Source organism: Mus caroli, unplaced genomic scaffold (assembly GCF_978045245.1).
Source record: "Mus caroli unplaced genomic scaffold, Mus_caroli_1 scaffold_12, whole genome shotgun sequence".
Classification (NCBI taxonomy): domain Eukaryota; kingdom Metazoa; phylum Chordata; class Mammalia; order Rodentia; family Muridae; genus Mus; species Mus caroli.
This window is the reverse complement of record NW_028227267.1, coordinates 63,260,018-63,275,004: the sequence shown is the minus strand read 5'-3', so window position 1 is coordinate 63,275,004 and position 14,987 is coordinate 63,260,018. Positions and strand designations below refer to the sequence as shown.

Genomic DNA, 14,987 nt, shown 5'->3' with positions numbered 1-14,987 from the left:
GGCTCACTCTTAATTCTAGCACCTGAGGTGTATACACACACACACACACACACGCACATACGCGCGAGCACACACACCACTCTTAATTCTAGCACCTGAGGTGTACACACACACCAAAAGCCAGCCATGGTAGATCATGACTTTAATCCCAGCACTTGGGAGAAAGAGATAGGAGATCTTTCTTTGAGTTTGAAGCCTGTGGTCTATGTAGAAAGTTTAAACCAGCCAAGGCTACTCACTGAAACTTTGTCTCAAAAAAGTTGGCAGGGGAGGGGCATGGTATAAACTTTGTTTAGGTAAAGTAGTTGATGGCATAGTTAAAATGGCTTTTCTAGCGAGGTTATCTTTTCCTGCTGTTTTTGAAGGCTTTCTTCATTTTTTCCCCCAGATAAAACAATAAAATTATGGAAAATCAGTGAAAGAGACAAAAGACCAGAAGGCTATAACTTGAAAGAGGAAGATGGAAGATATAGAGATCCTACTACAGTCACTACGCTACGGGTAAGTACATAATTAAAATGACTCCCAGTCCTAGAATAACGGGTAGAGGCAGGTGGATCTCTCTCTCTCTCTCTTTGGTTTTTTTCGAGACAGGGTTTCTCTGTAGCTCTGGCTGTCCTGGAACTCACTCTGTAGACCAGGCTGGCCTCAAACTCAGAAATCCGCCTGCCTCTGCCTCCCAAGTGCTGGGATTAAAGGCGTGCGCCCGGCTGACAGGTGGATCTCTTAACTTTAAGGCCTGTCTGGTCTTCATAGTATGTTCTGGGACAGCCAGAGATGTAAGAAGACCCTGCCTTCAAAGAAAGGAGAAAAAAAAGCCTCTGATTGGGTTTTTGTCAGTATTTGTGTACCCTAGCCCCAAGCTGGTGAGCAGTTCTTTATGGGACATTGCATCTCTCCATTGAACCAGAAACAACTCTGTAGAGGTCCCCCTGTTACTGAAGTCAGAGCGGGACGCACAGAGACTGTGTGTTATACTGTGCTGCTCGCTGGTTTTCACTTCCAGGGTTGGATCCTTGTTTTTGTTACATAGTGAGCTTTGGAGTTTTTGCTAAGAATAAAAAAACGGGGCTTTTTCATTTTAGTCTCATTAATTGAAACCATAAATATTTGCTAGTTTATACCAGAGCTACAACTTGTAAACTAGTACTGTTTCTTCCTGGAAAAGAAGGTAGGTTGTTCATTGTTTATTTTTCTTTTTCCCAGTTCAGTGCTTAACAGAACCAACATCAGTGGCTTAAAAAAAAAAAAAAAGAACCTCATTATCAATTGTATTCTTCTATGCCCTGTTTTCTCAAAAGTAGAATCATGGTCTTGTGACTCTTAAATACTGTTTAAAAGGATTTTACACTTGTAAATGTGGATTTTTCTATTTTATCGGCAGGTGCCCGTATTTAGGCCCATGGATCTAATGGTGGAAGCCAGTCCACGGAGAATATTTGCCAACGCCCACACTTATCACATCAACTCAATTTCTATCAATAGTGATTATGAAACCTACTTATCAGCAGATGATTTGCGAATTAATCTCTGGCATCTGGAAATTACAGACAGGAGTTTTAGTATCCACTTGATTTGTTTAGTTTGTGTTTGGTAAAGAAATCAAATTATGTCTATCCCCATTAGATTTATCTTCTCTCCTAGATATATTTTGAGTCCTTGGTTTATAGTGTCTTTCCATCTGTGTGGTATCTCCTCATCCCCTGTTTTTTTAAATAATTAAAATTGGGAAAGTTAGAATATGGAACTGATTTGAAGATTTATTCCTGCCCGTGTGACAGTGCTGCCTCGCAGTCTCATCACTCAGCGGGCTGAGAGTGGAGGGTCGGGAGTTTCAGGCCAGCCTGTCTATAGATGGGAAGAACTCTTGGTAAAAAAGAAAAAGATAGAAAACACATTTGAACACTTCTGGGGTTTGCTCATAGCAAGGAGTCGTTACTGAGAAGCAGTACTTGATGATAGTTGCCCTTCCCCAAGTGTAGATTCCTTAATGAAATGCCATCTAGATATTGTGGATATCAAGCCTGCCAATATGGAAGAGCTCACGGAGGTGATCACAGCTGCAGAATTTCACCCCAACAGCTGTAACACGTTTGTGTACAGCAGCAGTAAAGGAACCATTCGGTTATGTGACATGAGGGCATCTGCGCTCTGTGACAGGCATTCGAAACGTAAGTCCATTTCTGCCCTTTTTTTAAAATGGTCATCTACTCAGACTTGACCTGAGCCTGTGTGTTGTTTATTCCACTGGAAGCCTGGCGGGGGGTGCAGATAGTTAAACTCTCAAGCATGGTACGCAGTTAGGACTTTCTTCCTTTCCTCCCTTCTTATTCCTCATTTTCTCCCTAGGAAAGGTTTGTCTCATCTTTATAAAATGTTGAGAAAACATGGGCTTTAAAGTGAGTGAGGCTGGGGAGCTGGCTCAGCCGTGAAGAACATGGCAGCTCAGAGCTGTTTGTATGTGACACCAGTTCCAAAGGATCCAACACCTTGTTCTGGCCCCCTCAGATACTACACACACTGTTGGTACACATCAGTAGATACCATACATATAAAATAAAAATAAATATTTTAAAAGCAAAAAGAAGGGGTAATAAAATTGTTTTCTAGGTTTTGTTGCATTGAAAAACCTAAATATGTGCCAGTTGACAAAATCCTAGAAATTGGATGGGTGTGGCAGGTGGGATGGGCAGTTGTTTCCAGAGTGGTGATATAGAGGCAGTGAGGTAGGATGTGCAGGGAAGTAAAGTCCCATGGGAGTCCTACTGTGCAGAATCAGACCCCTACCTCATTAGCAGGGTTTTGTACTTTGTAGTGATCATTTTCTCTCAAGAGACTTTGTGAAAAACATGTTCCCAAAGCTGGCAAATTGTTTTAATTTTTCTGAATTAGCCTGTGATTTTACCTCAACTTGAGTGGTTACTTTAGAAAATGATTTATCCAAGCCCAAATATGAAACTTTTTTCCCTCTTTTTCTAGTGTTTGAAGAACCTGAAGATCCCAGCAACAGGTCATTTTTTTCTGAAATCATCTCCTCTATTTCTGATGTAAAATTCAGCCATAGTGGTCGTTATATGATGACTAGAGACTATTTGTCAGTCAAAATTTGGGACTTGAATATGGAGAACAGGCCCGTGGAGACATACCAGGTATTTGCAGTTTGTTTCTTTTGAAGAGTGTATCCTATGGAAAGTGGATCGTGGTGCTCCTTACAGGGTTTCTGTGATCCACAGTTCATCACTAGCTGTGTTACCATTGCCTGTGTAAAGTTTATTGTCTGTTCAGGGCTGTACATGAACTTAATTTTTTTAATTTTTCATGTGGTTCAGTATTGGCAACTTGGTGTGCTCCTCTGTCCATGGAAGTGAAATGTGTGGGTAGGAGCAGGGCTGGGGAAGACACTTAGCAGAGGGCACGCTATCTGACCAGCCAAGATATGACTCCCTTTTAGCTAACTGTCTCAAGTTTAAAAGAACCTGAAATCTCAGCATATGGCTTTAGAAAAAGGCCTCTCTAGTGCAGAATGTATGTTCAGGTTTTCCCCTCTGTCAACTACCTTCTGTCCTTGACCAGTATCTGTGACGTCACAGGCAGGAGTAACCAAGTTGCACAGTGCTGCACAGGCCAGGCCAGCAGGGCCTATGGAGCAGGGTGTAGAGAGCAGTCAGACCAGTCTGGATGCAGTACATGCATGGTGCATACAGAACAATTAGGAGACACTCCTCGAGTCTTAGCTGTTCAAACCTCTAAATATGTTGCATTGTCACAAAGTCAGAGAGAATGGTGCTTTGTTTTGAATGTGTTGGCAATGTTGAGGAGAGCTGCATGTTGTGGCTGTCTTTTCCAAGTGTTGCAGTGAGACTAGCTTCATAGTCTTGTCTGGTTTGGGGAGGCTGCACTGTTGTGAAATGCTGAGTGTTAGGGCCTACCTGACATGTTACTTGACTGGCTAGTTAGTCTTCTTCTGCCTGTAGAATCAGATTAATGATTGAGAATCATGGCAGAGCTATTGTATTTGGTCATCTTGCTGGCTTCTGTGGAACTGAAGGCTATTCTTGATGTTTTTTTACTTCTCAAATAAGTCAGTAGCAGTTCCACTAGCAAGGTGATGGCAGTGCATGCCTATAATACCAGCACTTGGGAGGCAGTGGTGAGTTTGAGGTCAGCCAGGGCTACACAGAGAAACCCTGTCTAAAAATGAGAAAAAAAGAAATTTTTACTTAATAAACACAGCTAGAATCACTCACTGCTTATATAAAGTGGATATTTATAATAAGCTTAGGTCTGAGTATGCAGTGCACACACATAATACCAGAACTCAGGAATATGAAGCAGGAGGTTTGTTAGAGCCCCTAAGTTTGAGACCAACCTAGGCAACAAATGAAATACTAGTTTCCTATTGGCAGCTGTCATTTCTTCCTTTTAAGGGTCTCATTCAGCAAAAATAGAAATGGTTAATAATTGTCTCAGCATACAAAGGAAGGGCCATCAGTGCAGAAATGTGCCATGCTTCTTGACTACCTTTTAAAGAGCAGATTTACTTACTTTTATATGTTTATCCAACTTGCTTTCCAAAACTCTTTTTGTGAAATACTAGTAAATGTAGAATTATAATTCAAAAAGAGCTAACATCTTCATTACCTAATAATATGAAGCAACACTCATGTTTTATTGTATATATTTGTATATGTACGTGAAAATGCTATGCACACACATGGGAGTCAGAATAACCTATAGGATTCTGCTCTCTTTCTACTATGTATCCTGGGACTCGGGCCATCAGACTTCATGGCAAGCATTACCCACTAGCCACATATCTCACTGCTCACCACTGGATTTTTATTGAATGATGTAGGTGCATGAAAGCCAAGAGAAATCAGTTCATCACTAAGCCAAAGGCTTCCTGCACTGTATATGTAATTAGAAATAATAGGCCAAAGTTAAATTTGTGCTCAGAGAATGATACTTAAAGGCAAGGAAGCAGCATTCTTACTAGCAGTCGTGGGCTGAGTGCTGAGAAGTGGAAATGGAATTCTGCCCCAACGTTATTTTGTTAGTCTCCTACCCGTTCTTTTCAAATACTTTCTGACTTAGGTGTTGTCTCCTTTAGTGTTCTGTTGATGTGAAGAGACACCATGACCAAGGCACTCAGGGGCCAGAGGCAGGCAGATCTCTGTGAGGCCAGTCTGGTCTTCATAGTGGGGAATGTGGGCTGCAGGCAGGCATGGTGCTGGAGTAGTAGCATTTGCAAGCAGGGGATGAGAGAGACTGGTCCTGGCTTAGGCTTTTAAAATCTCAAAGCCCACTGCTAGTCTCAACCCTCTTCCAAAAGGCCACACCACTATATTCTTCCTAAATAGACCACCCGCTGTGGACCCCAGACATGTGTGGTGTGCCTTGGGGCTAGCAGGGTTGTGCATTCTTCAGTGAGTAATTGTAGGATGTTTTATTTATGCTTATCAGGGTGCATTGCAATACCCAGAAAGGTGGATTTCTTAGTTGTGCCATGGAAAGTGTGAGTAAGGGTTTGTCAAACTTTAGTACAGAGGGACGTGTAATTCTGTATAAACACTAAGTCTATGGAATTTTAGTCATGTTCCTGATTTGAGAAGAGAATGATATAAACTTAGTATATATTTTCTCTGCAGGTACATGAATACCTCAGAAGTAAACTTTGCTCACTGTATGAAAATGACTGCATATTTGACAAATTTGAATGTTGTTGGAATGGGTCTGACAGGTAAGGAAAGAAACTGGCTATTTCATTTGTCTTGTTTGTTATATAAATATAACCTCAGCTTTTTTTGAAAGCAGTTAAGAGTCACTTTCCTTCCAGGTAGCTGTGAATAACTAGTAATGAGTAGAGCCATAATGACAAACTAAGCCCTGATCCTCAGAGTAATGCAAAGCAAAGGCGAGCTATAGCAAGAAGCTATCTGGACTTAAGTTATCATTTTAAAAACTTTTACCCCCTTTGTAAGCCAAATAATAATATTGCTAGCCAGGTACAATGTGTGTCTGTAGTCCCACCTCCTTGTGCAGCTGAGGCAGGAGGATGGTTTTAGCTCAGGGGTCTGAGCCCAGCCTGAGTAACACAGACAATGATAAAAGAAACATTAAAATAAAGTCACTGCTCTGCTCTGCCAGCAGTTAGTTAAAAGAGTGGCTTTTCATTTGGTTGCTGTTGCACTGTTTGGAGAGCTGCTGAGGGTGCAGATACTTGATGCAGTGTCTTGTTACCACTCCATTCATTTCACAGAAGGGACAGTTGGATGTTATGGCAAGCACTTCCTGCTTACTGTGTTCTGATTAAAGCATAATTTTGAAGTTACTTTAGTCCATATCTAAAGCAATTAGAGGTGCTTTATTTGACAGTAGTTGAGTTTAAAAGGTTTGATATGTTTTACTTTTTAAGTTGTAATTACCAAATTTTACATGAGACCCAAAAATAGACTGGCCACACTACGCACAGGCCTGCTGTTGGCTAAGTACTTGTGATGTTGCTGCTAAACATGAGGCCAGGAAGGACAGATATGAAGAGAACATACTGGTGTGTAAGTGTGGTGTGGTCTATGGTTAGCAGTTCTCAGTTCCCTTCCATTATGAAGGAAGTTATTCTCAACATTAAGGACACTTTCTGGGGCTGGAGAGCTGGCTCAGTGGTTAAGAGCACCAACTGCTCTTCCAGAGTTCAATTCGCAACAACCACATAGTGGCTCACAACCATCTGTAATGGGATCTGATGCCCTCTTCTGGTGTGTCTGAAGACAGCTGCCGAGGACTCATATAAATTAAAAATAAATCCTAAAAAATAAAAGAACAACAAAAAACACTTTCTGAGGGTAGGCAGGATGACTGATGGAGCAAAAGACGGCCAAGCTTAACAAACTGAGTTGGATTCCTGAAACTCAAAAGGGAAAGAAAACCAATTCTTAAAGGTTGTCCTCTGACCTCCACGTACACACCCCCCCCCCCCAACACACACACACAAACCACAATCAGTCAACTGATAGATAGATGGATGGATGGATGGACGGACAGACGGACAGACAGACAGATAGACATAGAATTGAAGGAAAAAAGTTTTTGGAATGATTGTTTTCAAAAAACTTACTAAATTCCAAACTATTTCTTATGGTGTTTATTTTAATTTTATGTGTATGAATGTTTGACTGTGTGTGTGTGTGTGTGTAGCATGTTTGTGCCTGGTACCCATGGAGGCCAGAAGAGGCTTGCAGATCTGGAACTGAGTAAAAGGTGGTGTAGTTGGGAGCCATGGTGGGTTGCTGGGAATAGAACCTGGGCCTCTATAAAAGCAGCAAGTGCTCTTAATCACCAACCCTCAAGGTTCCCACACTGCTTCCTAAAGGATAGACCCTGTCTGTCACAGCTATGACCTCAGTGCTAGCTTCTCAAGTCAGTATTGCCTACAGAGCTTACTGGCCCAGCAGGTGGTCTCAGTTCCTTCCCGCCAGAGAGAAACCTGCTCTTAACCTTACAGCTCTCAGCTTGTTTACTTTATTCTAGAAGAGTCCTTCAGTCTTTTCAAGTCTTTCATAACCTTGGCATTTTGTGTTAGACAATAACACAAATACTTTATAGACTTTCTCAGTGTGAGCATTTCAATTCTTCATTCAATACATGTCATATACAAATATTGCAAAGCTAGATACTGGGAGGAGTGCTATACCAGATTAGCTTATGTGATTCTCTCATCTCCTCAGCAAGGATTTTTTTGATGTAGCCCTGGAATGTGAATTATTTTTAAAGAAACAGTTTCATTGTTGCCAGGGACATGTACCAATTTGAATTTAATTTAGATCGTCTGTTGTTCTTTGAGGGACCAACATTCCGAATAGGAAAGGTTTCAGATGTCAAGATTTGCTTTTGAAGATATTTAGTGAAAATTTAAAAAGTTTTTGGTTAAGGTAATTTTAGAAAATAGGTCTCCTGTGATATATCGAGAAGGACAAAGGGGTCTGGGATCCAGTGTCATCTACATACTGAGTTTTGGGACCATTGTTGGTTTCATGAGGATTCCAAAAGTTGATTTGTATAACAGGTACAATAATTTTCTGTTAATGACGATACATTTTGGTTTTTGACCAGGTCTATTACAAACATTCATGAAACATCTGAACTTGGCATAGTAAACCCATGCCTATAATCCTTGCACTAGGAGTGCTGAGGCAGGAGGGTTGGGATTTCTAGGCCAATCTTGGTTGCATAATGAGACCTCATCTCAAAAACAAAACCAAAAATTTATCTGATGAGAAAGGCCATAATTTGCATCATGAAACTTTGCTTCCTTAGAAACAGGTTACTCAGACGACGAAGAAGAAAAATGTGCTTAGGTGCTGGCAACTTTGTTCAGTTTTTTAGATTTGTTTTTGGAAGGAGGGTTTGAATGTTTGTGGTTTAATATCAATAGCTTCTATGTCCTAACTCAAATAAACTTAAGAGAAGTTGCTTCCTATAAAGTGCTGGGCCAGGATGGTCACTGACTTCTTACAGTAAACACAGTCTCTCTCTCGTTAACATGTTTGACTGGGTGTTCTGCCTTTACAGTGTTGTCATGACTGGATCCTACAATAATTTCTTCAGAATGTTCGACAGGAACACAAAGAGGGATATAACCCTAGAAGCATCACGAGAGAACAATAAGCCTCGCACGGTTTTGAAGCCACGCAAAGTCTGTGCAAGTGGCAAGCGAAAGAAAGATGAAATAAGTGTTGACAGCCTAGACTTCAACAAGAAAATCCTTCATACAGCCTGGCATCCCAAGGAAAACATCATTGCTGTAGCGACTACAAACAATCTGTATATATTTCAAGACAAAGTGAATTAGGCTGGCATTCTCTGCAGAGGAGCCACTTCCTGCTTAGTGAGATAGTTGAATCTAGCATTCATACCTATAAGAGAGCGGTCCATTGTGGCGCCCCTTTCCAGTGTTTGACAGTGTGCCATTCAACAACACATTTGATAGCCTCATGGAGAAAGCTGTGTGGATGCATCCCAGGCTGTTTTCCATGTCTGCTAGCCATTTAGGGAAGGGAAGGGCACTTTTAATTTAATGACTTCTTGCACCATCTTGCCTGGTGGACTGGACTGGACTGTGTCAGCATTGATGTACTCCACTTTTTATGCCTTCCATTGTGATGACGTCAAACACAGTGAACGCCTTCAGTCATGCTATGGAATTTGTGTATCCTCATTACTGTATCATTTGTGGGGTACACCCCTCCCCTCTTTTTTAAATTAAATACAGCTCATTCTTACTGTGGCTTGTAGCATTCCTCCTCTCTGGCCTCCTGGACTCTTCCCTCCATCTCTCACCCTTGCCCTTTCCACCTTGTCTCGGTGGTGGCATATTCAAAAAAGGAAGAACGAAAGCACACAAAATGAGTCAGTTTGGGGTCAGTGGTAATGGGGGAATATGTTGCGAACAAATGTTTTAATAACAGTTGGCTGTAATCACTCCTTGCCATGTCTGGCACTGAAAATAAGGAAAAAAAAAACTACTACTGAATAAAAGTGACAAAGAATGGAGAATCTGGTTTTCTTTTTCTTTTTCATCTACCTCTTTAAACCAATGTTTTGTGTTATATCCTTGGGCGCAATGAAATGAAGTGGGTTTCTATTGTCTCCTTGGTACTTTGTGAACTATTTTTAACAAGTGTTCTTTTCCATGGAGCCTGGAAGAGGATCATGGTTCTGTGCGTCCATGTGTTGAATATACATGACTGTTAAGGGTTCACAGTCTAGAAATGCTAGAAGGTTCTGGGGTTTTTTGTTTTGTTTTGTTTTGTTTTTGTTTTTATGTGTCTGTGCTTGATTTATCTGTTAACAAAGTTGCTGTCAATGAGAACCACAGTTGAGGAGCTTCATTCTGAAGTCTTCTTCCAGTGCTTAATTTTTTTGCCTTAGGAAATACCAAGTAGACAAGTTGACTTTTCTCGCTGTTCAGGCACAGTAGACTGGAATTCCATCTGGAAGTAACGTGGTAGATGAAACCGGATGCTGCACTACAGAGCTGTTTTGTACTAATTGCTGTGGAATCACTGAATTGTACTTTGCCATAGATACGTCTTTTGGTTTTCCAAAGGTACATTCGGGACAAGTTTTTAAAGGTACAGTGATGCATGGACTGCAACAGCTGCGTAAGCACCAGATGTGTGATGACCCACAGTGTTCCAGTGCTGAGGCCCTAGCCAAAGATGGAGAGTGTCCCAGTTAGTGTGGGATGGACCGTGGTCAGTCCTGCAGGAAGCTTTATGGAGAGAGAATGGACTTTATTTTTAAAAGATGAATGAGCAGGCATTTATATGAGAATGGTAGTATATTTTGGTTGAACAGTAATATAACAATGTCGAATATAGAGGACTCTGCGTGCTTATATATTCCCACTGCCTATTGTTCTTCAGTAATGAAAATGATTAAACAACTCCACCACAGTTCCCTCTACACTTACACATATATTATGTCTTGTACGTTAACATTTTTAGCACACAGGAGAAATTTTATGTAATAAAGTTACTGTATCTTTTGGAGTTAAATTTGAATTTGTATTTAAACAAAATGTCTGATAATTCTTAATGGCACTTTTACTAATTTATTTGGGGGTGGTGGGTGCATTCTTAGTCTGTTTATTTCTTTGGCTTGCATAGTTGTGAATCTAGAAGGATCAACAATACAAAGTTTTGCTGGGATATTTTCTCATATCCTTTGGGATGGTGGCATTCCTATGGTTTGGCTTTGAGCCACCAAACAGTCAGTAGAAGTCGTCCCCCCCTTTTTTTTATGGTAGTTTTTATGATTCTCATCCATCACTATAAGGCTTAGTTTTGTATAGTTGGAAGAGACCTGTCAACTTAAGATGCCTATCAGGAATGCTATCAATAAACTATATAATTGTTTTTCCAATATATTTGGTGTAGAAAACTAGGCCCAGCCACTCATTTTATATAGTCAACTTTTTATTAATAAAACTTATAGAATAAATGTAGTCTTGTCAACTTGATTGTATTTTGCTAATCCCTTACAATCCATACACATATTTAACCCTCTTGTAATGTTTTTTGAAGTGTTGGAATTTTTGAAGATCTCTTATTCTGTTAAAAGTCAGTCTTCACTTGGTGGCTGGGCAATAAAAATTGGTAATATATAAACCTATAATACACTTCATAAGAACTAACTTCTCAGTATCAAGTTGTATATCCATTCCTCTCAGATTTTTTTCTTAAAAAGTATTCCTGAAATTTTTATTTAAACCCCTAAATGATAGTTTGTTGTGTTGTTGTTGTTGTTATTATATTTGTGGTGCCTGAGTGCATCTGACACAGCATGCATGTGGAGGTCAGAGGACAGCTTGCAGGAATTGGTTCTTCCACCTTGGAGTCCAGAGATCAAACTGTAGGTCATCAGGCTTGTTCACTGCTTGCACTGCTACCCCTAACCATCCCACCAACCCTAGAGAAATGCAAACAGAGTCACATGTAACTTACTACAGTAACATGTTTATTTTTAGAAAATTTGTGTGCATGTAGAGCTAAGCAGTGCTGGCGAAAGCATTTTTGGTGAAACTTAAACCATTCAATTATTTAAGAATATCCATCTTTTCTATCCCACATGATTTCATATAGAAATAATTTGTACTGTCTCTCCCTAACGCCACCCAAAATTGCTGACTGGGCCAGCATCAAGATGACTCAGTGCGCAGGGCATGGTGGCGCACACCTTTGATCCCAGCACTTGGGAGGCAGAGGCAATCGCGATTTCTGAGTTCCAGGACAGCCAGGGCTATACAGAGAAACCCTGTCTAGGAAAAAACCAAAAAAAAAAAAAAAAAAAAAAAAAAAGGCACTTGGAACCAAACCTGATGATCTGAGATCAGCCGACAGAACCTAAGTGACAGAAATGAATCTCAGTAGTTGTCCTCTCCCCTCCACACCTGCATGTCCTCTCTTTCACACACACTAGACATTAAAAGGTAATGTGTTTAAGGTCTGCTGTGGTGGCCATATACATTCAGTCTCACCACACGAGAGACAAAGCCTAAGCCTACTCTACAAAGTCTCACTACATTCTAGATAAAGGCAAGAAGCGAATCCCTTGAGTTCAAGGCCAGACTACAAAGTAGGTTTCAGAGCTACCTATGAAGAGCCTGTCCCCCTTTCTTTCCCAATTTAAATGTGTCTAAATAATGAATCTTACCAAATTTCTAAGCTATTTGAGAACCCTTAGTCTATCTAAAGATGGAGAGTTGAAGCTGTGTGAGTTTCTTACACAGCATTCTTAATTATGTATAGTGAATCTGCAGGACCTGAGAGGGTTCTCAAATGTTTTAAGATTCTGGGTCATGTGGGATGCACTAGCCCTATGTTTAATGAATTAGAGACTTTACAGATTTGAAGTTAACATAAAATGGCCCTTCATAACACCTTGCTTGTCACATAGACAACCACAAAACTTCGGATTCTACAAAGAATTCTTCAAGCAGGAAGTTAAACTGGCATAAAAATATTTAGAAATAGGACCAGCAACAGGTTTGAGTAATTTCCCACCAGGGGGCAGTAGTTAAATCTTGACCAGCCTTTTGTGAAATGTTTTTGGATTATATAGACAGGTATGCCATTAAAACCCAAACCAGGTCAAGTAAACAGTAATTTTAAAGTGTGCTTATATCCAGGTTAATGATTGGAAGTTAACATAAAATGGCCCTTCATAACACCTTGCTTGTCACATAGACAACAACAAAACTTTGAATTCTACAAAGAATCCTTCAAGCAGGAAGTTTAACTGGCATAAAAATATTTAGAAATAGGACCAGCAACTGGTTTGAGTAATTTCCCACTAAGGGACTATTTGTTGAGACCCTGCAGTGAGTTGAGACCCGTGATAGACATCCAACGCTTGTTTGAATGCACCAGCCTCTCTGAGAAAGAACGTACCATTCTTCCCTTGCAGAGGCAGATCTGATAAACCTTGTTACAAGACCAAAGACTTCATGCACATTTGTGCAGAGTTAACAGCAATGTGTGTAAATATGATTCTGTGGACAGTTAAAAAGTGCTTAAGGCGAGAGACTGTTCACTCAAACGTTCTTAGGCCTGTTACTCTATAGGAACTGGATTCATCCTATGTAACCGTAATGTCTTCCTATTTCTCCCTGACATTTGGAGCAGATTCCCATGTTGAGGATTTTGTTTTGAGACAAAGGGTAGTCTTTTTTTTTTTTTTCTCGAGACAGGGTTTCTCTGTATAGCCCTGGCTGTCCTGCAACTCACTTTGTAGACCAGGCTGGCCTCGAACTTAGAAATCCACCTGTCTCTGCCTCCCAAGTGCTGAGATTAAAGGTGTGTGCCACCACTGCCCAGCTCAAAGGGTAGTCTTGAACTCCTGACTTTCTTGCTTCTCTGTCTTCCAAGTGTGTGCTGGTGGGTGACTTTCAAGTATTATCTATAAAGAGGATTTTCTTGTCTACATAGCCCCACTTGTGTGCATTTTCCATGGCCAGCTCCTGGTTTTGATTTTTGTTTTTATTTTGCAAGTAGAAATTAACAATCATTCCAGTCTCAGTGTAAAAACTTAGTGTACAGTCCTACAGACAGAATTAGTTAGTACCTTATAGGATAGGGACATTACAGATCTGGGACATGATGACAAAAATGCATTCCAAGGGCTGACCAGATGGCTCAGCGGGTAAGAGCACTGGCTGCTCTTCCAAAGGTCCTGAGTTCAAATCCCAGCAACCACATGGTGGCTCACAACCACCCGTAATGAGATCTGATGCCCTCCTCTGGTGTCTGAAGACAGCTACAGTGTACTTATGTATAATAATAAATCTTTTTTAAAAAATGATTTCCAAAATACCAAAACCTTGAATCATGATTATATCAGCCATGTTCTTTCTTTTTTGGGGGGGGTGTTTTTTTTTTTTTTTTTGAGACAGGGTTTCTCTGTGTAGCCCTAGCTGTTCTGGAACTCACTTTGTAGACCAGGCTGACCTCCAACTCAGAAATCCACCTGCCTCTGCCTCCCAAGTGCTGGGATTAAAGGCGGGTGCCACCACTGCCAAGCTATCAGCCATGTTTTCGCATCCACTAATTGAACAAAAACTGGCTTTTCACTTTTATCCATTTAAGAAAGGAAATGGTGACCTAGGTTGGGTGTGGTGGTGCACACCTGTAATCACCACAGCCTTGAAACAAGGAAAGGATCAGGAATCCAAAGTCATGCTCAGCAACACAGGGTCCCAGGCCAGCCTGAACTGCAGGCGACACTATCAAAAAGGTGCGGGTGGGGCCAGAGCGATGGCTCAGAATCTCCTGTGGCACCTACATGGTGGATCATAGCCATCTGTGATCCCAGTTCCAGAGGAATCCAGTCGCTCTTCTTGCCTTGGGGGGTGCAGATCATGGACATTGTACACATGCATCCACCCATGCGCTCACGCACACACACACAAATAAAATGTTCATACAGAGTCTGAAAGAAACAGAACAATGTAGCCCAGTTTGTTTGCCTGCTCCCAGTGTTTCTAGTCTGGATATAAGATTCTTACAGAGTATGCTCCAAAGAGTACATTCTCATTATGAGGTGTGTTTCTTTCCATTCCTAGTGGGATCTTTTGAAAAATCTGTCTTTTTGCTTTAATTTTCTATTTACGTATTTGAGAGGAGGCATGCCCGTGGAGGTCAGAGAATAAGATGAAGTGGTCTATTTTGCCTACTTTGCACTATATGTTAAGTCAGTCTCAGGTACATGAAATACTTAAGACATAAAATGAGAAAACCCAGAGGAATGTTTTTATACCTACATTATGAGGGAGGCCTAAGAGATGATTTTTATCACTATTTATTTATGTGTGTATGGCACTGTGTACATGTGGAGGTCCAAGGACAGCTTGTGGGGTAGGTTCTCTTCTTGTATTATGTGAGCCCCAGAGAGTGAACTCAGTATATAAGTCTAGGCTGCAGCCCAGCCTT

At 40.8% G+C, this 14,987-nt stretch overlaps 1 protein-coding gene across 2 annotated transcripts in view; it reads left to right on the top strand.

The window, feature by feature from the left end:
• Ppp2r2a (protein phosphatase 2 regulatory subunit Balpha) overlaps positions 1–9,552 on the top strand; it is a 57,013-nt gene extending 47,461 nt beyond the window's left edge. For both annotated transcript variants that reach the window (XM_021181967.2, XM_085828728.1), the window contains 6 exons: positions 389–501; positions 1,385–1,562; positions 2,007–2,171; positions 2,980–3,149; positions 5,649–5,740; positions 8,569–9,552. In XM_021181967.2, coding sequence (XP_021037626.1) covers positions 389–501; positions 1,385–1,562; positions 2,007–2,171; positions 2,980–3,149; positions 5,649–5,740; positions 8,569–8,848 — 998 coding nt within the window. In that variant the 3' untranslated portion in view covers positions 8,849–9,552. The remainder of the gene's footprint in view (positions 1–388; positions 502–1,384; positions 1,563–2,006; positions 2,172–2,979; positions 3,150–5,648; positions 5,741–8,568) is intronic.
• The last annotated feature ends 5,435 nt before the right edge of the window (positions 9,553–14,987 follow it).